The 25,107-nt window shown below is 36.3% G+C and overlaps 1 protein-coding gene across 1 annotated transcript in view; it reads left to right on the forward strand.

Moving 5' to 3' along the window:
• Plod2 (procollagen-lysine,2-oxoglutarate 5-dioxygenase 2) overlaps positions 1 to 7,165 on the forward strand; it is a 92,737-nt gene extending 85,572 nt beyond the window's left edge. The window contains 6 exon segments of the mRNA XM_047564054.1: positions 1,018 to 1,131; positions 3,582 to 3,647; positions 4,262 to 4,366; positions 5,492 to 5,638; positions 5,747 to 5,872; positions 6,035 to 7,165. Coding sequence (XP_047420010.1) covers positions 1,018 to 1,131; positions 3,582 to 3,647; positions 4,262 to 4,366; positions 5,492 to 5,638; positions 5,747 to 5,872; positions 6,035 to 6,190 — 714 coding nt within the window. The 3' untranslated portion in view covers positions 6,191 to 7,165.
• Positions 7,166 to 25,107: the final 17,942 nt, after the last annotated feature.

Below are 25,107 nucleotides of genomic sequence, written 5' to 3' on the forward strand. Positions count from 1 at the left end.
GTTATTTTTATTTCTTTTTTTCTTTATTTTTGTTTATGTAATTAATATTAAATATGGTACATTGCCTAGAAGTAAAGTTTATTTAAGAACCTTCTTTGCATTTAGCTTGATGTAATGCTGGTGTTCACTGGTTAGTAATCTGAATGTGCGTGTGTGATACGTGCGATTTTGAGCAGGGTATTGGAAGTTAACTCTTGGGTCTTTGAGCTGATTTATATTTTAGAGTTGACAAGGGAAAAAGCTAAATCCAAGTTTCTTGCACTAAGTTTTTTGGGTTTTATTTGTGTGTGTGGGCGGGGGGACAGGGGAAAAGGAATACAAGTAGATATAAAATGCATCTTGATTAAAGAAATGAGTATTAGGAGCTCTTCTTGATTTATTCTATCAATCACTAACCCTTTTACCATTAAAACAGGTACAAAGAGCAACATCCTTGCCTCAGTTGCATTTGCCATGTTTATTTGGTTTATGGCAAGGATATGAGACTCATTCTTTTTTTTTTTTTAGCTGGCTTTATAATGCATGACTCATTTTTGTGTTCTATTTTTAAACATTAGAACAACAAGAGAATGAAATGCATTGATGCCCTACTAATGACATTTTATAGATGTGTTTAAAAATGTAACATTGTCTCCTTTGAAAGGGAAAGAAGCCAAAAGAAGGTCTAATTCATTGCATTTTGATGTCTCAAAAATATTTCTGCTTTCAAACAGGAATTTTTTTCCCGATGTCTACATCTAGGAGCAAAGAGAAAGGCACAAAAACAATCCATTCTTCTTTTTTTCAGTTGAGTGTCAGTGCTATCTATTAGTTTTGTGTGGTGTCTGAATTTATAATCAAAATTTTATTTCTTTTATTTTAAATCATGCACGTTTTATTGGAAAAAAATGAAATGCATGTTCTTGAATGAAATTATGAAAGTTGAAATTAATATATCCTACATATATATTTTCCTATGGTTAAGTTTATTTTTGGTACCTTCCTCTAAGATTAACACTCCTATTTTTTGGCATATAGGGTGTGTTTATGTACATTTCTAATAGACATGAATTTGGACGACTGTTATCTACTGCTAATTACAATACTTCCCATTATCACAATGACCTCTGGCAGATTTTTGAAAATCCTGTGGTATGTGTTTCATATTCAACTTCATTTATTACTTATTTTCCTGTAAGTCTAACTGGATGTAAATGAGTTGACAAATAATATGAAAATACTTTAAGGGGCATTTAAAAAATGAAATAGTTAATTGTATTTAATGATCTATAGAGTAGATCTAAACTTGACCAAGAACTTGCATCATTAAGATATATATTAGATTTGAGGAACTTATTTATCAGTTTCTTTGGCTTCTCCCATATTTTGTTTTATATATCCAGAAGGTCCCTGTAACTTTAATCACAATTTCAGAGAAAAGTTTACAAATGGTTTATGTACAATATTTTGATTTTCAGGAAGAAAATTCAAGAATTAGCTAAGGAAAATACACGGTATCTCATCACTTGGTTAATCTGTATTGACACTTTTGTGAATGTACACCTGAGGGAGCCAGAGAAAACTGCCTTCAGCATAAAAGAAAGTCTTAAGTTGAAGAAAGAATTTACTTTTTAAAGTCTAAAAAATTGTTCTTGTTTTCTTAAAGATTTGATCAGATAGTAATGAGCTTCTGTTTTTGCTTTACAACAATGATTTCTTTCTTTTAGTAAGCTCCACACATTTATTCAAGGGACACCTTCTGTTAGTCTGCTGTTTAAGATTTTCCCCCTGACAGTAGTAAAAGTTTTCAATTATAAAGACTCACTCCGCCTGATGAAAATTGTCTTTTATTTTGTGGGAATAGCAGAGTTCCAGCAATGGTAAATTCAATAGTTCCTGAATACTCTGCTACATAAAGAAAGAATGCCTTTTGACATTTTGGTATTTTTAAAGTACTTTTGCCCGGTTTTAGCTGTGTGTCTTCGTCATTCACAGGAGTAGAATTGAAAAGAGGCCCTTTATGTGAGGGTGGAATTCACAGTTTATTGAATCTGTTAGTGTTTTGAGTGTAGAATTATTTGGCTTCTCGAATACCAGGTTAACTTCCTGGTAAGATGCCCTTAATTATATCCTGAATTGCATCTCTGTGTAAGAGTTCTGGTCTCTGGAGAGGATAGAATGAAAATGTCAGAACTGAACAGAAATTACTTTTCTTTCTATGGTTTTCTTTTTTCTTTTTCTTTTTGTAAATTAGTCTAATTGTGGATACACTGAAAGCTGTCTCGTGGCAAAATACTTAGTCACCCATTATCAGAATTCCCAAGAAATTAGTACAATCACAATTTGCTCAGTGACTTGAAAGACTGTCTAAAATGAAAAGTTACTATTAATGCTCTCATGTAAAACTTTTGGGGACTTTTTTTCCCTTAAACTTTGAAGAAATAAAAGAAATGATAGGAAAAAATAGATTCATAAATTTCATGTTTGTTTACATTTTTCTCATATTTTAGAATCAGAAAGTGAATAAATCTTATAGAAAATAATGAACTAATACAGAAATTGTGTCCTCATATTTGTACACCTTAAATGACATTCCTTAAAGAATTTGAGGATAGCTTTGGCTTCTCTATCAAAAATAGGCTCCACATAAATGTGCAAAATTAAGAATGGCATATAAATTAGCATGATATAAATTATCAGCTCTGCTGAAATCCAGACTCAAAGATATATTTAATACAAATATTTCTGGAAACATGTTTTGATTAGAATTATTTAGAGCCCATTCTTATGCTGTGGCTTCCTATTTTTGTACTTTATAAAAAAGAAAATTAAGAATTTTTCAAAATAGTCTAAGTGCATTTAAGAAAATATTGGGAGGGATACCTACGCACTCTGTATTTTACCATAAACTTTCTCAATTATGCCAGCGATTGGTCAAAGAGAATAAAATTTATTAATTAGATGAAGAAGAACCATTTTCAATATAAGGACCTAATCCTTAACTTTGTTAGCTGAAAGATATGAAATTGTTACTAATCCCATAATCATTTTTAAAATAAATATTAAAATTTCAAGGGAAGGCAAAAATTTTAAATTAATTAAAAAATTAGAAGATTTCACTATAAAAAATAAATAATACCCCAGTTAATTAATTCACTAATTGTTTTTTGCTATTATTTATTGGTAGAAATTTGTTCCTTATTTTATCCTTTGTTTTGGTGCTGGGGCTAAGGTTTGTGCTCAACCTTAGAGCTAAACTTCTAGCCCTATTTTTAATTTTTAAATGCTACACATTTAGTAACTCCTCTGTGTATGCATAAAATATAGTATGCAATGCTAGTCATTGTAAGATTATTCAGGTCTTACTATTCTGAAGCATGAAACATTTATAAGTTAAAAAATGTCCCCTGGAATGATGTGAACATATGCAGAATTAGGCAAAGATTAGAATATAAGCTTAGTTTCTGAAAACTTCTGTTTTGTTGATCATACACAAACATTTACAAATTGTTCAATTTATGAAAAATATATACCTCTTATTTGCCAGTGAAGTATTTATGAAAAAGATATTTATGTTAATATATGCAATTCTTTTTTGATAGGACTGGAAGGAGAAGTATATAAACCGTGAATATCCAAAAATTTTCACAGAAAATATAGTTGAGCAGGTTTGTATTAATAGTTACCGTGACATGTAGAGCAGTTTGCTGTATTTTCCAGAAGGAAGCATTTCTAGTGGAAGAGTACTTTAATGGAAAATGTGAAATTCGAGAAACTTTTCTTTGTGTAAAATTCACATTGCTTATTACCAACTCTGCAGCCTCAGAATCACATAGATGTGAAAATGGAGATTAAAGATATATTTTAAGATAATACTTTTTTTTTTTTTTTAAATCATACTCCTAAGTTTCTTGGCTGGATGATACCTTGAAAAATAAGAAATCATTGAAAGATCTCTGGTATAGAACTCTTTCAGTAAAAGTTTATCTTTGAAAGACATTGGGCACTCTTTCTAAGAGATTTTTTTCTCTGAGAGACCTTTTAAAAAATAAACTCTATTTTAGTGTTCAAAATTGACTCATACCTGATTCTCAAGAGTGTCAGCTATCATTATTTCAGAGATACTCCATTATTTTATGTACCATGAGAAAGAAAAATTAAACTGTGGTAATATTTTCTAGTCGTTTAAATTTTTAAACTTTTATGCATATCATAGAGCTGTTTAAACTTATCAAGACACAGATATTATTATGTCTTCTGATGGTAGCGCCATGTTTTATAGCCTTGTCCAGATGTCTTTTGGTTCCCCATATTTTCTGAAAAAGCCTGTGATGAGTTGGTGGAAGAAATGGAGCACTATGGCCAGTGGTCTGGGGGAAAGCATCATGTAAGTTGCACACAAAGACCTAGAATGCGTGTCTGTTTTGGGAGGGTCTGGGTAGATCTTCAAGTTCAAAGGAGCTGTATCCCATTTGTCATGCATCTGTGTCCTTGACCTAACTGAGCTGGTCAGGCTATCAGGAAAACCCTCTTTTCAGCCTGCCTTGCGACCAGCTGATCCTTTAACACCTAAGAAGTCAGTTATCTGTCTGGGCCTCAGTTTCTCATTTATGCATGTAATTACAGGATTTGGTCCCTATGGGCCAGTGTCTCAGTGTCCCAGTGCTGGAGTGGCTTAGGTAAAACGAGTTACTGATTGGTATGCTTCCTAAGTCCACCTTTTATTCCCTGCATTTTCACAGAGAGCTGTAGTAAAAATACTAATGCAAACATTTTTTTTGTATGTGTGTGTGTGGAGTAAACATGGAAAGGAGGATTGGTTTCAAATGCCTTCAGTGTAATCCTGCTCTGCATTTATGTTCATGTATGAAGACTTGGTAGGGATTATTACTGGTGTTGGTTCCATGTGTTTCTTTTCCCCTGAGAACCCTGATGCCAGCTCCTAACAAAACCAAGGGATTGTAGTGGAACATTCTGGAATATTACTGCCTCTGTCCAATTAACATCCCCCAGCTACTTACTTGATGAGGGAGAGAAAAGTTCACAATATAAGGAGGAACTTGAAGTCAGTTTCTTGTGGGATAATGGAAGAAAATCATTGAAAGACTTGGGATTTCGCAAAACAAAAGCAGGAAAACCTGTTTGCCACAGTTGGTAATCCAGAGGACAGATATGCAGAATGCGTGCCCACTGAGCAGCCAAGACCCTGAAGAGTCATGATGAAAAGTCATTTTTTAGGGCCGATTTGAGCTTAAACCTCACATATACATTTAGTATGTAGGAAAGGGGTCTGCTGACCCTGCAATAATTTGCTTCATCGTTGTTGCATTTGCAAAACTGTGTTATCTAAGTAATTTTGACCATTGTATAACTAAAGTGCATGGTACACCACAACCGAGCAATTGTTATTTTTATTTTCTATTACGAGCTGTGTTTTAAAAAAAATACCAAGGTAATATAAATGTGAATTACGCATGAGCTACCTTTTATGATGCCTCAATGCTATTTCCAGGATAGCCGTATATCTGGTGGTTATGAAAATGTCCCGACCGACGATATCCACATGAAGCAAATTGATCTGGAGAATGTGTGGCTTCATTTTATCCGGGAGTTTATTGCACCGGTTACACTGAAGGTCTTTGCAGGCTATTATACAAGGGTACTTATCCTCCCACCCCTCCTGCTTGCTCCCTGACCCTTTCTACAAAAATACGTTTTTTATGTTTTTATTGTTAAGCAAATCTCCTGACCGACTTTGCTTTTTTAGGGGTTTGCACTATTGAATTTCGTAGTGAAATACTCCCCGGATAGACAGCGGTCTCTCCGCCCTCATCACGACGCCTCAACATTTACTATTAACATTGCTCTCAATAATGTGGGAGAAGATTTTCAGGTAAGCATGACTCACATTTTTAGAGTTTTCCAACTAAATATGGTGTTCTGAAAAGGAATTTGTTTCTTTCTTAGATTCTGCTAAGATGCTGTAATTTGAATTTTACCTCTGGTTAAAAATTGAAAATAATAAGCAGATACTTTTTTCTTTTTACATTTTTAGGGAGGTGGATGCAAATTTCTAAGATACAATTGCTCTATTGAATCCCCGAGAAAGGGCTGGAGCTTCATGCATCCTGGGAGGCTCACACATTTGCATGAAGGACTTCCTGTTAAAAATGGAACAAGATACATCGCAGTGTCATTTATAGATCCCTAAGTTATTTACTTTTCATTGAATTGAATTTTCTTCTGGAATGGATGACTGGCACAAACACACCTTTGAAGTTGTGCTTGAGAAGATGAGAGGAATATTTAAATAACTTCAACAGAACAACTTCACTTTGGGCCAAACATTCAAAAAACTTCTTACACAGAGTTCTTTTTACAAAAAGTTCTTAATGTCTGCTCTGAGCCTTAAGACACAGGTTGAAGAAGAAAAGACAGAAAAAAAGTTAAAGAAAATATTTATTTCTATGCTTCACTGTCTCTGAGAATAAGGACAATTTTCTGAATTTGTATTTCAAGTTGATAAAATATTCAGGTACAAATGTACAAGTAACAAATAAGCCTAATAATGTTTTCTTATTTAAGAAGAGCCTGAGAAGAATTTTATTTATCAACACGTAGGGGAAATGTAGAACAAACGGTATAAATGAAAATTGGCAAGTTTTGAAATCTGGAAAATCTGAATCTAACTGAATTTGTGTGCAATTATGTAAGTACTTTCTTGATCACCTATGCGGGTCCCTTCTGTAGAAGTTACTGGGATGATACAAGGAAAATATCAGTGTTTTCCTCAAGAAACAGTGCAAATGCAACCCAAGAGCAAATCCATTGGAAACATTGTTGTCTAGAGCGTTAGATGACTTGACATTTGTATTAGAAACCCGTGAACCCCGTGTTCCTTCCTACGGACCAGCTAAAGTGGGCAATATTAAGTAGACACCGAATCTAGGAAAACTTCCCAGTTTTTGTGTTCCTTAAGTACATAAAGTATCAACTTAAAATCCGCAAGTGTCCTTATGTCAAAACAGGGTTTTTGTCAGTTTCATTTTTTTTTTAATTGTGGAAAATGGTAATGAAAAAGAAAATTTTTGTTGAGACTAGTACATTTTATGATTTTTATAAACCTTTTTAAGTACTTGAATTTTTTATCAGGAAAATAAAGTTGTTGAGCCTTGTTTCTTCCTTTTGCCCTTTGTCTCTCTCCTTAATCTTTTTTAGGGGGAGGGTTATTTACTTTTTCCTTCTGGCTATAATCTCTATTTTATTCTTTTTAGTCTGTTAGTTCTTCTCTATCTCACTTTATAACCCCGTTTCCCCCGGCAAATTTGTTGACTTCATTTATTACCGTTTATCTGAGTGAGGTGTAAATGTTCTTATTGTAGCTACTGTTTTTAATTTAAAGGTTAAACTTGAAGTTTTAATCATGGTGCCAAAATTCACTTTTCTAACACCATGTGTTAGAGAATTTTGAAAAATAAAGTTATTTAAAATAAGAAAGTGTTGTTTTCTTTATTATTGGTGATTTATCTTTAGAAGTGAATAAATGGTGGAATAGCCTGAAAGAACCTCTGAACACAAGGCCATTTTTTCTTTTTCATTTTGTTTGGAATCTTTGAAAATATAGCATCAAAATTCTATTAATTGGATTATAAATTAATTGTGAAATCTTGGTCTCATGATGATTAGAGATTTGGTGGGACTGGTTTTGCAAGTGAGGAAATAGAGGCCACATGATTGTTCAATATTTAAGTGTTTATTTGGTGGCGCTTTGTGTCTGCTCTGGGCTAGGTGAGCATATGGGATCACCCAGGTGCTCTCTCACTGGGAAACAGACTTGGGAAATAAGCAAGCTGGGGTCTAGCTCTGTTCTCCTCTTTGGTGCTCCTTAATACCCAGAGTATATTCCTATCCATCAACAAGGTGAGGAAACACTTAAGTAATGATTGTCCTGATGGTTTGTGAATTACGTAATTGTACTTTCAGGATAGCAAGTGGGGTGTTGTTAGTGGATGCCAAACTGTCACAGTGACTCTGGATGCAAAACAGGTGGAGTCCCTGCAGCACAAACCCTCACATCTTGAGGTGAATTTCAGGGGAGAGACGCCCACCAGAGGCCAGCACTTTTCAGCTGTGGCGTGGTAGGTGGCCACCTACTGTAACTGTTGTCATCTGATGCCCGGTTCCAGAAATTGAATCAGGGCTGTGGACTGAGCACATTTTTCTATCTTTGCTCTTATCTCAGATTCCATGAAATAATATAAAAAATGCATTTTTAAAAAGGAGGATTTATAATTAGTGAAGAACAAGGAGGAAAACTCCCCTAAGTAGATCAGAAAATTTGAAAGATGGGAAACAAGTAGATTGGGAAGAGAAAACTGCAGCTGGAAGCAGGAGACAAGTCTGTGGTAGAATTCACTCACTTTGCAGGGTATTGAAAAGCCTTCTGAAAGAATTAAATGTATAAAGCCCACAATCGGCTATCTCTGGGAAAGAATCTTTTCTAGGAAAGAACATATTCTGAATAGTAGTGTGACCTCATAGAAGGGGGAAATAGAATTTATGCTTTTTACATTTTGTACTTCTGGGTTATTGAAATCTTTTATTATGGAAATTTATTTGGATATTAATTATTTAATAAAGAAGAGGACAAAGAAAAGGGGGTTATAATTAAGTTTGAATAAGTGGAAGTACATGGATGTCAATAGGAACCATTCCTTTGCGGGGGGTATGTTACCAGAGGGTTGTAGACACTCACCATTCTGGCAAATTTTCCTAATCGTATCTTTTTTCCCACTCGATGCTTGAAATTGAACCCAGGGCCTCACAGAGCCGGCATCTGAGCTACACCCCCAGCCCCATTTTCTTTCTTATTCTTAATATACAACATGCATATTTTTCCCTAGTATAGATATTTCAGTAATAATCCAGTCTTTTAGTCTCCATCTTGCTTCAACTTTGAAAAACACTAGTCAGTTACTGGTAACTTACCTAGGAGGTGAATGCCCTCTATGGAATATAAACACGGGAAGGACTACATGTGTGAGACTGTTCATCCATCTTAGCGATGACCCTATATTCCCTCCTCTCTTTTCCTGCCTGCATATGCACTTATTCATTTTCCGGCTTCCTTAGTCCTAATTCCTATGTTATATGATATTTGGGGGAACTGCCATTCTTTTGGAATATGGCATAATTTATACATTAGATCTTTTCAAGTTGCAGAAAAGTCTAGTAGAATTTTAAAATTCTGTTCCCAGTTGAGATTCTGTAAATGCCTCTCTTGGACCCGGTGTTGACTCTGGGAAAATTAAGGTCTTCAGACTTTGTCACATAGCAGTTTTTCATTACTCTTAGAAAATGGCAATTACAAGCTTCTTTTAGAATAATTGTTAAGAAAAAGCCATTGGGGTGAAAAATGGAGGGAAATGTATGAAAGCTTTTAATGAAAGCAATGAATTTTTGGATAAAAGGAAATAAGTAATGAAGAGAATAGAAAACAATACATGTGGATATGCTTTAAAAATGCAATGTACTATGTAAATTATTTTGACAAAATTAGAATAATTGGAAGGATGAAAACATAACCTTAGGATTTGTGGACTTTGAACTCTTACATCTCCCTGACAACATTCTTTTTTAAAATTTTAATGGTTAGCTTTAATATGTTTGTTTCCTTCTTAATATAGTTGACTAAGTTAGAAAACAGTTATTTCTAAAAGTGGTTTCATTACTGACAGGTGTGACTAAGGTGGTGGTAATATTTATTTGATAAGTGACAATGATTTGTTTGGCAAGCTGATATATTCTCACTGTAAAATGTTTGGCTAAAAATCTGAATGCTACATTCTTTTCAAAAATAAAAAGGATTTTTGTTTATTTAAAACACACAAGAAATCACCTTCAAAATGTAACAGATGAAATGGAAAAGATCATGACAGAAACAAAGAAAATAGTTTGTTTCAAATTCTCACCCAAAAGTAATTGTTAGATTACAAAATAGAATTAAAGCAACCAGAAGAATTTTAAAAAATCTATATTGGAATGGATAATGAACTAATATGTGCTTACTTATTCAATAATTTTAGCAAAATGATTTTTAAAGACATTCTTATTAATACTGGTCTAACATTTAGTGACTTCCTTTGGGAATGTAATGTGGTGTGTGAGAAAAAAATCTCTAAGGCATCACACACTGATTCCATACCTGCTCACTATAGGTTTATATTTGACAAAGCTTAATGAGAAATGGACACATTAAAAGTATATTTTTCTGTGAAGAATTAATGATTAATTAGTTCACAATAACATTTGAAAAATTATCTTGTTAAACTGTTTTACTAAATTATTTATGTTTGCATAATTAATGTATTTTCTAAATATCCCCAAATTGTGACATCATAGCTCCACCTTGTGGTCAAAATGGATACTAATAAGTCTAAATTTTAAACAAAATGCAAGATTTTTTTTTCAAATGCTTTCAGAAATGTTCTTGAAGGCTAATACAAGTAAAAATGATAAAGATTGGATTATTTCAGGGATTCTTTTTTAGTATTTGTGCAGTATCATACAATATTTTAGGGTAGTAGTTGTTTTTTTTTTTTTTTTTTGTGGTGCTGGGGATCGAACCCAGGGCCTTGTGCTTGCAAGGCAAGCACTCTACCAACTGAGCTATCTCCCTAGCCCTCATACAATATTTTAAAAGGAGGAATTGTAGCCCCTTGTTCCTGAAATAAGGAGTAGCTAGTATATTTCCAGTTAATTCTGATGAAATGGTTTGTTTCATGTAAATACAAGATATGAATGTATCTAATAATCTAATAATAAAATCAGTATACAAGTAGGTCTGGTTATAAGCAAAAAGCAAATTGGTTTGGAGTACACAAAATAACAACAAAATATTAGAGCAGTTCCACAGGGTTCTATCATAAAAACAAATTTTTTTTAATTGCCATGTGTCAGGGAGAAGTAAATCACATTTTTTTTGTTGTTGTTTTACTTCAGAACCAACACAGGACTGGTGATTGCCCATGGAGGACAATCATCCTGTGGCAAAAATAATAATAATAATAATAATAATAATAATAATAATAATATTGAGGTGATTCAGGTACTGAAAGTTGTAATTTCTGTTTTGACTTTTTGAGGATTAGTGAAATGTGTTTTTCCTGATGTTATTGAACATCAGGAAACAGGAACAGGAGGTTCACTAAGGTAGTTCTAGTTTGTGCCAGACTTATAAAATTCAAATGTTGAGCACACATTCTCGCTGATCACTCTTTCCTTCCCATGGGGCGTCTTGTGCCCTGGCTGCCGGTCTGAATCCTTAGCTTTCATTTTGTCCAGGTCAGCTTTCCCATTGATCTTCTATGAGCCCAGAGGAGAGGAAATGGAAATTGTGTTTTAGTGAAATGATTTGGTGCTAGGAATAAGCAAGTCTCCAAACACCGTCCTCCAGAAACCATGATAGTTCCCAGTGGACCCTCAGTAAGTAAATACTGCAGTCAAAATGACTCTGTGTAACCGCCCACGTCAGTTATGGGAGACCTCGTGGCTGTGAGCTCTTGGAACACTTCTAGGGTGTTCCCTCCCTCTGAACCCAGTTGCTGTGCTGCTATGAGCCCCCACTGCATGCAAAGGCCACGTGCAAGCAGCCAGCAGCTGAGGGGGGCCCTCGCACTTAGTCCCACCATAGGAATCAATTAAGTGGACATCAAGCCTGGTCAGACCTTCTGGTGATTTTAGTTCCTATCAACATCTGCCTACCATCCAATGTGAGACCCCCTCCCAATGCAAGCCCCCCAGCTGATCCCAGGGAGCCCACAGAGCTTTTTAAGAGATAAGGACAGTTTCCATGTGCTCTGTTACACAGCGATCAATAACTGCACAGAAATCACTGTCTTTACTGCATCCCTGATGGGTCCTCTTTCTCTGAGTGCTTAACACACCAGATTGTTTTTGTTATGTCTGTACAGTGAGTTTAAAAAAATTCTGTGTTTTATCTTAGTTTTCAACTAGAAAACATTTCTATAGCAGTAGAAAGTGAAGAGGGGAGGTGTGGCCCTGTCCTGTGTTTACACTGGTTACGGATCACGTTGCTTACTGGGTGTGGCCTGTTGATTTAGATCAAACATCATCTTAACACCTCTTCTGTATACTTAGAAATGGGATAAATAACAGGGTTTAAATTTTATAATTTCAAGTAACTATACGAAGAATGGACACACACCAACGCCCACTTGGCATTGGTGAGAAAGGTTTCATCTAGTAATTTGGAGCATTGACTTCAGGTTATTATTTTTGGACATCATAGTGTCTGTGCTACATTTCAGACAGTTTCATCCTCCAGCAGACTTTCTTGCAAATATTAGCCTAGGATTACACTTTTTTATGGGTAGGGCAGAAGAAGAATTATGAAATAAGTGTTTGTCTCTGTGACATAATTAATTGGTGTCTACTCTCAGATGCTTATGGTCCTGGATCTTAATCTTAGATGATGATTTACATATGCTTCCCACATTTTCTGTCCAGTTCTAGAGAGGTGGGGCCAACTGACTTCCTTTGACCAGTGGCCAATGAACATAAGTGATATGCATCATGCATGAAGCCAACCACTTAAAAGTCCATTTTAGAGACCCTTGAAGCATGTATCTTGACATGCCTGGATCTCTGAGTCACTATTTGGAAGGTGTTGCCCTTAAGAGTTTCCAGGACCACACAGATTTGTGTGAGAAATTAAGATTTTTGTTAAGCCATAAACTTGCAAGACAACTTCATTTAACCTAATATGGCAATCACAGGTATGAGAAGACTCATAGGGACAGTCCATGGTGAAGATAATTCAATTTAATTTTTTTTTTAACTTTCTGACCTAGAAAAGCAATATGCATTCAACAATATGCATTGAACTCTACTTCAAATTTTGAAATTTTTTCTTTTACCAGGCTAATGACAATCAGTGCAATACTCTCTCTGTTGAGCAGCCCCAGGAAGCCACAACTCCTAGCCAGCATCTTGAGGGTAAATAACTGATCCTTCACAGAGTAAGTGTTGCAAACCATGTTACTCAGTAAGTTAGGTATACTAAATGTGTTTTCAATTTAGAATATTTTCAGTTTATGATGGGTTTATTGGGATGCAACTGTGTCATTATTTGAGGAACTTCTGAACTTTTCAGAGAAGATAGATTTAGAAACACCTTCATATTCAAATAATAAAATCTTAGGGTTATCTTATGATTTCATGATTTAATTTGCATTATCAACAACAGAATCTGATGATTGGAAATGGTCTTAAAAGCTGGGTAGAACAAGCTCTGTCCTGCCTTCACCTTAAACAAATCCCTTTTCAAGCTTTCCTAGTTATTGACCATTCAGATTCCCCTTGAAAACTTCCTTTAGCAAATGCTTACTGGGTGTCTGTCCATCATTGTACCTGAGGTTTTAAATGTGAATTTGATGCCATCTTGTAGGGCAGGCAGGAAACTCTTTTTTAAATTTATTTTTTAATTTTCTCTTTTTAGATCTACTTGACAGTAGAATGTATTTTAACATATTATACATACATGGAGTATTATTTATTCTATTTAGGATCCAATTCTAGTGGTTGTACATGATGTGGAGTTTCACTGGAGATGTATTCATATATGAACATATGAAAGTTACGTCTGATAGGAAACTCCTTTTTTGGTAACTGTTGAAATCTGTCTTTTGTGACTTCTACTTAAAGTTTATGTTTGTACATTTTGGAATGATATTTAAAAAATTAAAGCCTTTTAATATGGGATTAAGTATACCTAATAGCAGAAGTCATAGTTATTTCCTTCTTCCCTTTACCCTCCTATGCCTCACCCCATCTTTTTTTCCCCACTTAGAAACCTCATACTCCTTGCCAGTCTCTGCACACATTGGGCACGCCTTCTGCCTAAGTGTGGCTTGCTGATTTTACAGTGCTAACATCAGCTCAGGCCCCTTTACACATGGCTCTGTCAGGGTGTTCAAGGAAGTATCGTCAGATCTGCATTCAACACACCAGGTAAAGCTAGATGTAGATGATACAGAAACAAAGAGAAGAGTTACTCATGTTTTATATTTTTAATACAATTTCATATCAAATTACTTTTGGTGGGGGGTGGTCAATTTTATTTTACTGCCCACAATTTGCAGTTTATCAGGTAAAATTTTGTTCAGCTTCATATTAGAAACTGGTAAGCCATAACTTCACTTCACAGTACTTACTTTCTTGTTTTTGTTGAGTCAAGTATAAAAAGCTATTAAATTAAATTTCACCTTACTGGTTTTAAATTGTAGTTTTAGACTGTTGCAGTTTTTGTGAAAGCTGACTCTTTTACTCAGCATAATTTTGCCAATCTCCTTCTGGCTCATGTTCTCTACATGATGAGCAAGCTTTTCCCAATGGTACCTCTTTAATTTACAAACTGTTCAGAAAGACCAACCCCAATTTGATGATTTACCGAGTTCTGCAAAGTTTAAAAATGGTCTTTCAGATTATTTTTGCAGTATTAAAGAAAAGATCACATAGTCCAGCCTCCCTCCCCATGTCCATAGCAGAACACTTGGGCTCAGCACAAGCATTTTGCAGATGTTTCATTGGACTTGAAAGGCTCTTGTTATCAGAATGCTCTTCCTGATATCAGTTGCCTTCCTGACTGCCTTCCATTGGCTCCTAAGTTTTGCCTCACAAAGGAACACAGATCAAATTCAGTGCCTTTTCTTCTGTTAGCAATGGATTATACCCTTCCTAAATCTGCTCTTCAAGATAAACAATTCTGGGCTTTTGCAGCCACGTCACCATCATGTCCTTAGGTCTCCCTGCTTATCTCTCCTGAGTCAGCATCACACTTGACGGCGTGCCTCCTGGAGTAGGACACAGAAGCACCTGGCTATTGCAATGGCTCTGGTAGCCTCCTTCGATATGGTCATTATCTGCAGGAAGCCATCCATGGCTTGTATGAGAACCAAGCATAGTTGAGCCATTAACCAGGAGTTTCTGGCCCCAGGAACTCACAGTTATTGATAACTGTTCAAGAACGCCTGAGTCATGTGGTTATCCTGTGTTAGCTCACCATCCAAGTTCAAATGCAAGCGTCGGATGTGGGAGTGACCCGCTACAGCCAAATGGCTTGCTTACCTCCACCCTGCATCCTGTTTTTTGAAGAAGAAGCTCCTACCGGTCCCTTTTGATCTGTACCCTATAAATAAAGCAAATGCAAGCTCCTTCCTTTGTTAGAGTCAGACCCCTTTGGATAGTTCAGTCATGTCCCTGTTCTTAAGATAATTCTGTCTTCTGTCATTATTTCTGATAAATTCATTGCTTTTACTTCACAGCCAGCCCATCCCTCTGACAGGAACCCCTTCCCTCATCTGTGCAGACATGCGGCCAAGAATTATCATTGTAGAAATGAAGCTACGACTTCTTCATCTTGGGTAGGTGTCACACCACAATGATTTAAAAAATCCATGGTTTTAAATCAGGTTGCACATGAATAGCTGGAGATGTTTAACAAAAATACAGACATCCTTTTCTAGTCTTGACCAGACTCTCAGGGGGTAGGGCCTAGGAACAGATATTTTAAAAAGTACTTCAGTGATTTTTTTTTTTGAGTATAAATTCCCACTCTTGTGGTTGTACATGGTACATGGAGTTATACTGGTCATATATTCACATAGGAAAGCTGTGTCCAGTTTGTTCTTCTGTTGCTTCAGTTATTCTAATGTGCAACCAAATGAGTTTTCCTCTTATATGCAGTTACTCTCAAAGTGTATGTAAATATAATTTTTGATTAAATAGAATATAAATATGAAAGCACTTTTCTAATTATGTCTGCTGAAGTATTTCCAGTATTTCCAGACACAATATATCTTTATTTATTTATTTTTTGGTCCTAGAGATTGAAACCAGGGATGCTTAATCACTGAGTCCCATCTCCACCCCTTTTTATTTTTTTGACACAGGGTTCTGCTAAGTTGCAAACCTCACTTAGTTGCTGAGGTTGGCCTCAAACTTGTGATTCTCCTGCCTCAGCTTCCCAAGCCACTGGCCTTACAGGCATATACTACTGGCCCAATCCAAATACAATTTTTTAAGGTCAAACTCTAACAAAGTTAGAACCCTTAAGTTACTTTTTTTAATAGTAACATAGAAAAGTTTGGAAAGAGTTTTGAAAGAGCATGAGGATTAACTTAATTTAACATTTTGTATATTGTTTAGTCTATGTAGAATATAATTTGGATATATGAACCATAAATAAAAGTATTTTAAGATCACTCAGAGCACAGGCTTGAATGATCAGCAATAACTAATAATATAGCCTACTACACAGGATAGAAAAGTGACTTTTCCAAATTTAAAATCTTTCCAAATAAAACAAGATTTAATGCTATGAAACTTGGTTCATTTTTTTACTTAAAACAGAGTTATAAGACATAATCAAAATAAACATTTTTTTTTATTACTCCAACTTCTGATATCCTTCAGCTGTTAAAAGAACTGTTTCAGGAAGTTTGGCAGAAAACTTTCCATCTGTCACATCTAAAATCAATCACAGTGTTGCATAAGAGTTAACAGGAACAAACACAGTGTTTCAAATTTGCACCCCTTAGTCATTGGGCAGAATCATTTTCTTCTCCAGAGTTGATAAGATGGTCTGCAGTACAGTGAATAAAATTTCATAAAAATTGACACCATTAGCCCTTGATTTAAAAGGCAAGCAGCAGCCCACATACGATACCCCTGTTATTGGAATCCTGAGTATGTTGACGATGATTGTGAAGTGTGATTTGGAAGGCACTATTTCATGATCTAAAAGTATAAACTGATATGCATAGCATCAGTCACACCCACTTCAGATGAATTAGATAGTCAAAGGAATAATGTTAAGATTCTGAAAATGAAGACAAGAAATACCAGAAAGCACTTAGAGGAAATGATGAAAAACTTCCTGTAATCTTACACAACACTTATCACTAAGGTCCCTTGATGGCCAGCTCAAGAGACACTGAGGGTCATCTCTCTGGAAGCCTCTTCCAACTGCCCCAAAGCCATTCCTCTCTCCCTGATCACCCATCAGATTGTCTCTCTGTATTTATGAGAACTTCACCAAGTGGCTCAGTCCTGCTTTCAACACTGAGTTCTAGTGCTCTCCACGAGTTAGGGTTTCAAAAGGCCAAGTGACAAGTAAAGAATTGGAGCTTGTGTGGCTTTTTCCTTGCAGATGTGTTAACCAAGGTCTGTTTCATGGACATACATTGCACTGCACTAACTCGAACTGGATTCGTCCCATCCCTTTTGTCTGATTGCCCTATGAGGTATCTTAATTCTCATAACTGTTACCCTGTGACTTTGGTCCAATTAGGGTTGAGAAGTCAATCAACTTGTACTTTACAAAAATACCAGTTAGACTCTCCCACACAAAAGACGACATAAAAAAACCACCATGAAACACCGTGCCTTTGAATGACAATAATTTAATCTCATGTGTCGGTGGTCCATGGGCCCAGTTTCGTAGGGTTTTCTCTGCTCTAAGCCCCTTGTCTCCCTCCCAGGCCTGGTTGAATAACCTTGGCAATGTTTTCCTCATGGCTAGAGGAAAAGCAAGCACAAGTGGAAACATAAAAGGATTCGTTGGGTCTAGGCTTGAAACGGCCACATGATCACGTCTACCTTCTTCTTTTGCCAAAGCAAGTAATACAGCTAAACCCAAGGAAAAGGTTGGAGAAATAAACCTGGAACCTTCAGTAAGAGAAAGTGCAGTCACTTGGTTGAAAATGTTGAAACAAGGAATATTGCTGAAAGGTAGAAAGTGTTATTTTAATACTCAGGACTAGGGTGTGGCTCAGTGGCAGAGCACTTGCCTAGAATGTTTGAGGCAAGCTAAGGCAGGAGGAAGCTAAGGCAGGAGGGGGAAGCTCAGGCAGGGGCATCTCTGAGCCCAAGAGTTCAGGGCCTGGCTTCAATACCACTGAAAAAAAAAATTTTGTCAATTGCACCATAGTTTTTTTCATACCTTTCTAGAATTCCAAGTACACAAATGTTGACCTTCTGGTAATGCCCACAGGTTCCTGAGACTCTATTCATTTTATTTCAATTTTTTCCCTCTTTTGTTCAAGTTGGATAATTTCTATTGCTTTAGCTCCAAATTCACTCTTTCATTTAATGTCTCCATTCTGCTGTTAAGCCCATCCTTTTTTTTTTTTTTAAATTAAGACTTAAAAGTTAGCAGTTTTGATTTTCAGTAACACAGTTTCCATTTGGTTCTCCTTCATGACACCAATGTCTCTGATGAGACTTTATATCTTCCCATTTTCTTTAAGAATGTTTATTGTTCCTTCTTTGAGCTTTATATATATGGTAGCTTCTTTAAAGTCTTCGATAATTCAACATCTGGTTCGTATTGGGTTGATGTCTACTGAAATTATTTTCTCTTCTTTTTTTTGGTCAGAATTCCCTGGGTCTTTTATATGTTGACTAATTTTGGATTGGATACTAGACATTTTAAATATTGAGTTATGAGTCTGAGTCCGAAGTAATTCTTACGGAGATTGCTTTGTTCCTGTTTTATTTGCTTTAGGAGGCAACTGATCCAGTTAGTTCTGGGTACCATTTCTGTCTTGCCTTGTGTGGACAGTGATTCAAAGGTCAGTTGTGCTTTTCAAATTCTCTGCTGTGTTTGTTGTTCAGCTCTCCTTGGCATGTGAGCCACCTGGTGAATAGTCTGAGACCTGGATGGTGGACTACCTAATGGTTCAGTACTCCCAGAACAATTCTGGTACGCACTTTAGAGTCAGATCCACCACTTTACCCTGGGTTATGCCCAAAGGTTCATATAAAACTTTTGAGGCTCTCCTTTCTTGAGTCCTCTCTTCCCCATAATCTCTTATAGACTGTCTTACTCCTAGGGTCCCTCCTTCTTGGCTTTCTGGTTAGTGGCCTCATGTGCCCTGTGTGTCCTGAGACTCTTTCAGCCTCCAGAACCAAGTAGCAGGAGGAAGAGAGAAAAAGGCTGTTTCCTCCATGTTTTTTGGACACACCGTTCTCTTCCTCAGAGCTTTGGGTACCTGTCTGACTGCCACTGCCCCAGCCTCCACAGGTTGCAGATTTGGGAGTAGGGTTTGTTGGAGGCAAAGTTGAGAGAGAAAAGGTCAAGGACTTTCCCCCCTTCATCTCTGCCTTGTAGAGATTCTACTTCCCAGTACAGAGACCCAAAAGGAGGAATGTCTCTTGGAATTCTTCCTGTGCATACCTGGTGCCCTCCTCTGGACTATGCATTGACTCAAAGGCAAGAGCTATGGATGGAAAAAGGGAAGAAAAGGAATCTCCTCACTGACTGTTGGGACTTGGGTTCTGGAGTTCTTCCCGGAGCCACCTGCCACCATTTATTTTCAGAGTCCTTGTATGGCTGCTCCACAGGTTCTGCGAGGAGTTTTGAGTCCACCAGGTTGGAGTGACAGTGGAATTGCTCACCTCACCCTCCTCAGATCTGGAACCCTCACTGTACTTTAGTGGACGTAAGTTGCTTAGTCTTCAAAATGGGTGAGCTTCATGTGTGCCCTTTGTAGTTCAGAGATGTTTATGAAAGTAAAACAAAATAGTATATTTGAAAGCATTCTGTGGAGATCTCATGATTGTGTAGTGATTGTGTAGCGGCCGTGATACTCTTGACATTTTAACATGTCGACTTTGTCAGAAAACAATTTTCCCATTTCTAAGTTATCATTCTCAGCAATTCCCCAAGTACACTGCCCCAAACAGAAGTTCTCCAGTGTCTGAAAAGTTGGGAAACTTTGTGCTAAATGTTTGGCACCCTAAACTTCTTGTACAGCAGGACTTCCTGAGGCCTCTGATAGGTTCATGTACTAGGATTTCCCAAGGGATAATTGAACGGATTTAGGGATTATCTGTCAGCTGTTTCATTTGTTGCTAATTTTTAAACAGAAATAAATATAGAACTATTATTCCATGAGCATTCTAAAACATTCTTCTTGTGGCATCTTCAACATGACTCAGAGCATGTAAAGTTGTTCTAACCTTTTCTTTCCCTTTTAATCACCTCTCAAGATTCACGAATGGTATGAGTCTGCATCGTGCACAACCATAGAAACGAAATGATGTACCCCATTTATGTACAAAGAATCAAAATGCAGTCTGTGAAATTTTTTTTTTTTTAAAGTTTTGCTCATAGGCAGACATGTGGTTATAGAAAGAAGAGGCATTTTGGGAGAACCTGGGGTTATAAAGACAGAGAAGAAAAACAAGACATTGTATAATGGGACATCTTTCTGAAGTTTCATTCAAGAAAAATGTTCTCTGCCTTCATTTTTCAAACTCTGGTCTATTTGTGGGAGAGCAGTTGGGAGTCTTAGAATCTGGATTTACAGTGAGAATCCAGGCTGTGTCCCTGTGCTGTATTTATATTAGAGACATAACCTCTGTCTTTAGGAAGGTGTTATCTGGATCCTCATTTATTTACACTTCTGGCTTCTTTTAGTTAGAAAACAATTTTTATAATTTGGGGGCACATAACAATGTCTCATGTATGGAACCTCATCCTCCTGATTGAACTCCTAACTGCTTCCCATTGTTAATTGTTAAAATTGGACATAATTCAAAAGACTTCATCTCTTTCCCTTTAGACTTTTGGTTAATAAGTTTGTATTAATGAAATGCAGAGCAAAATATGTGTTTCTTAAAAAATGATTTAACTTTTGACAACAAAGATTTTGACATCTGGAACATAAAGTGCAAATGTTGCTTACAAATTAGTTTAGAACATCAGATTCACTAAAATAGAGTAATGATTCTAGAAAAGAGTCATAGAATTTTTGATGCCTTGATCTATATGTAGGATGCAAAAGGTAGTAAACAAGAGGAGGAAGTTTATATTCACAAGTCTTGAACTTTGACCAGGAATCCACTTTTGAAAAGGTAATCATTACACATTTTATCACATTATAATCTAGTTCTAATTGTGGCCTCAGTTCACCACTGCTTATCCCTGGAGAAACTCATCAGCCCATGTGCCCATAATCTGTGCCACGCAGACCATCCTGGGGTTTCCCATCCATGCATTTTTGAGACATAGAGTACCATTACTTGTAGATGTATAAGCCTAGGTTAAATACAGTGTAGAGGGCAGTAATTCCAGTTTGCCCACAGTAACAGCCCAGTCACATTTGGGGTCAAGTCTGGATATATCTAGCATCTGACCAGCATATGGCCTGTGTTATTGAGAGATCAACTGTCCTTTCTGGAGAACAACGTTTTATGGACACTGTTGTAAAGAACTCTGCATACACCACAGTATATTTTTATTTAAACAATTTACATAGCTCATCTGTTTCCTGTCTTTTTATTTTTTTAAGTGGGGACCAAAACTTTTGCGAAAGCCTACTTTATGAAAAGCTAATGTGCTCTACATTTGTGAGGAAGAATTCCATTCCTAGGTAGTAAGTTTTGAAGCCATCTTTCTTTCTTCATGAAATCATCCAAATGTCAAAGTTTACCGGCAGATGTGGGCTCACATTTCTCTTCTTCCCCTATTGAGACTGCAAAGTGGAAATATTCAATTTCCAATCTTCTATTGGAATTTCCATGTCAGTCTTGGATGAAAAGCCTATTATTATGGAGAATGGAATTTTAAAAGATTGTGAAGATGCCCTCGATTCTGTACCTCCATGTACAATGGAACAAAAGATGTGGTGTTTTAGATACTCTGGATTCAGGCAAGCGTGAAAAGCTTTATTTTCTTTGAATAATCAATATAGCATTTTTTTTTTATATGAAACCACTTCATATTCTTGTTTTAAATCTCACCCAGTTTTTGTTTGCTACTGTTCTTCCAAAGGTAATCATCTGTGATGAGAGACACCAGCTATTTCAGAAGGCGCCTGCCTCAGAAAACAAGAGCTGTGGGTTGTTAAATTTGCTCTTCAGGGCAGCAGATGAAAAGTGCTGTTTTGCCTCAAGATGAGTTTATTTCAGAAGGCTTCTTAGGAATCAGAGAACTGAGGCTGGGGCAGCCAATCCCATTTTATAGAAAACAATAACAAAATTTCAAGGAAATCTCTAACTGGCAGAAGTTTACTTTGTGGGTTGTTTTACACAGCATGATGCTAATCTCTTCTGTCAGCTTCTGTCAATCAGGAAGGGGAAGGGCAGGAGTTGAGTATCAGAACTAGTAGAAGAATCTCCCTTGTTGAGCCAAAGCAAGTGATATCACCTGCTACTTGGGGGCCTCTTCAAAGTCTTGTAGGAAGCAATAACCCCCAGACCTACCAGAGTTGGTTTGTTTTTACTCAGTTAAGATGTACAAAGTATAAACTCATTAAAATAACATTAATAGGTCTAAAAATGTAGCTCAGAGGTAGAGGGCTTGCCTAGCATGCACAAGGCAATGGGTTCAATTCTCAGTACCAAATTAATAAAAATTCACTGAAGTTTATTAATATAAATTAATAACTGAGATGTGCTAAAAGTAAAAAAATTGTTTTATTTAAAAATTTACCAATGGATATTTGTGTTTAATTTGAGGCTTGATAGAAATAAATGCATTTAACTTTGTAATTATATTTTGGATAATATGAAGAAAAGAAAATTAGTTGAAGTATAACTAAAAGGTTGTGAAATGTATAGATTTAAAAATGTACAATTTGCAGTTTGGATACATATATATAATTCACACTGTGTTAATATGTAAAACATTTCAAGCATTATCCTAGTTGTTCTGTGACTACCTCTGCACAAACAAACACTCACTTCTGCTTAGTTCTCTTGTCTAGACTTCATTTAAGGGAACTCATACAATATACACCCCTTTGTCCCTGGTCTATTGAACTCAGCAAAATATTTCTAAGATTCTTACATGGTGTTTCTGGTAATTATTAGTTTTTTCCTATTGAATATTAATACATTATGAAAAACTCATTTATTTATCAATTCACAGTTCATGGATTTGATTATTTTCTGCTTTTGGTGGCTGTGAATAAAGTTTCCATGTACATTTTTATATACATTTTCTTGTGGCATATACTTTGTTTAAACTCCCACTCAGTTTTAATTTGCTACTGTGTTTAGTTTGTTTTGTTTTTCTCTTGGTTAAATACCTGGGGATGGAATTTCTGGGTGATAGATGAGTTAAATGCTCAATTTCATAATAAATTGCATTTTCCTGATATATAAAGGTGTCAAACACATTTACCTGTGTTCATTGGCCATTATGTTTTTTCTTTGAGAAGTGCCTAAGTTTTTGCCTATAGTTGAAATTCGATTAATATTTTCTTATTATTAAGTTGCCATAGTTGGTTATATATATAGTAAATGTAGTCTAGGTCATGTCAGCAGGGCAAGTCACGGAGGGCTTAAATTTTACCTTAAGAACATGGGAAACTTCTAAAGTTTTAGCAGATGAACATCACCAGTATTATAATTTTTTCGGTCAATCTGCCTTCAGAAATGAACTAATTATAGTGGATTTTTAAAAAGAAATGAAAAGGAGATCCAGTTAAGAAAATGGCAAAAATTCAGAAAACATCATGGCGCTCCAATGAGAGTATGAGAAAATTTGGCCAGCTGTAGGCACAGGAGATTGCTGGATGAATAATTGATTGGAAATCGGTAGTGCAGGGAAGGAAGAGCGGAGACGACGCTTAGAAGCCAGGTTCTGTTGCGGGCAACTGAGCAGAAGGTGGTTCTGTCCACTTGGATAAAAGCATGCTTGTGTTCATGGGGAGATGCTGAGACCATTGTAGTGGAGTGAATCTGGAGTTCCTCTGGTTCAGGAAAGGGACTTTTCTTACTAAGGACGGATGTGTAAGCTGAACTTACCAAGGCAGTTAGGTGGTATCCTTCCTCTAGGAAGGGCATGAGGGGAAGCTGTCTAAGTTCTGGGCAAAAGACAGGACTGGAAAACAAGTGTCCCCAGGGAGCAGCAGCTGGGGGAGGGCCGGCCTTGTGTTCATCAGTCATCCTAGGAGAGGTCATGCCTCCCACACAGGTGAGCCGCAGGCCACCTCCAAGGTGAGCAAGGTCAGAGGAAAGGACACCCCAAACAAAGAAAGAAACCAAGGAGAAGGTATGATTAAGGTATTTGCATTTTGAAACACATTCATGTACTACCTAATGAAATTTCTGGAAATGAATCTGGTTACTGAAAATGCAGAATGTTTACTAATACTAGTAGAAAAAAAAATACTTGTAATCCCATTTCCTTGTCACTTTAAGTTTTCTTTTCCTCATTCAATTTTAACAGTAAATACTACTTGTGTCCTCCCCTTCCCAAAACTTTTGGGTTTTGTTGATCAACGCCATCAATAGTAGCAGACAAGTCTGAAGAGTTGGCTTGATTCAATTCTGTTAGTTGGAAGCAAATGAAAGAATTTCCCATTTATGCATGACTCCTTATGCTTTTTACTGAAATCTCCAAGGCTTTGGAGGAGACCCCTGATGGCTATCACTACATCAGACCCCAAGAGGAAAGTAGCACTATGGGCTTTGGATCAGCTGTTCTCATGTATTACCAGATATTTCTCTCCCTAACTCTCCCATATGTTTACACATTCAATATTTTTGGTACAAAAGTAGACATAATATAAATATTTAAATTTACATCAGTTGTGATTCTTAATCATGATTGTGTGTGAGATTTCTCTAAATATTCCTCAAAAGGCATATGTAGGAATTGTTTCTAGTGCATAAACAGATACTTGTGGTTCTGGCTGTTGGTGAATGAGCATGACATTGAAGGAGCTGAAATCAGTAAATGCTTTTCCATTTATTCTACATCATTACTTTTCAAATACTGTCTTAAAACTTCCTTTTCTCCTGTATGATTGAAGGTGTTTTGAGGGATTTTCTTACTACAGAAAGAAACCATATTTATAGTACAATAAAATAATACGACTACCTAAGAGTGTGAAATTCCTGTATATTCCGGATAACTGATGTTTGGGTCTCATTTTTCACCACCTTACTGTCCCTTCAACCTGTTATGATCCTCATATCATGCAGCGTTTTTATGCTTTTGACAATTAGAACTTTGGCTCTCTCAAGGAATCCTTGGCTGTAATTCAGACCTGCACAATTTAAGTCAGAGTAATTTTTAAGAACTCTGATCTT

Source organism: Sciurus carolinensis, chromosome 9 (assembly GCF_902686445.1).
Source record: "Sciurus carolinensis chromosome 9, mSciCar1.2, whole genome shotgun sequence".
Taxonomy (NCBI): Eukaryota; Metazoa; Chordata; class Mammalia; order Rodentia; family Sciuridae; genus Sciurus; species Sciurus carolinensis.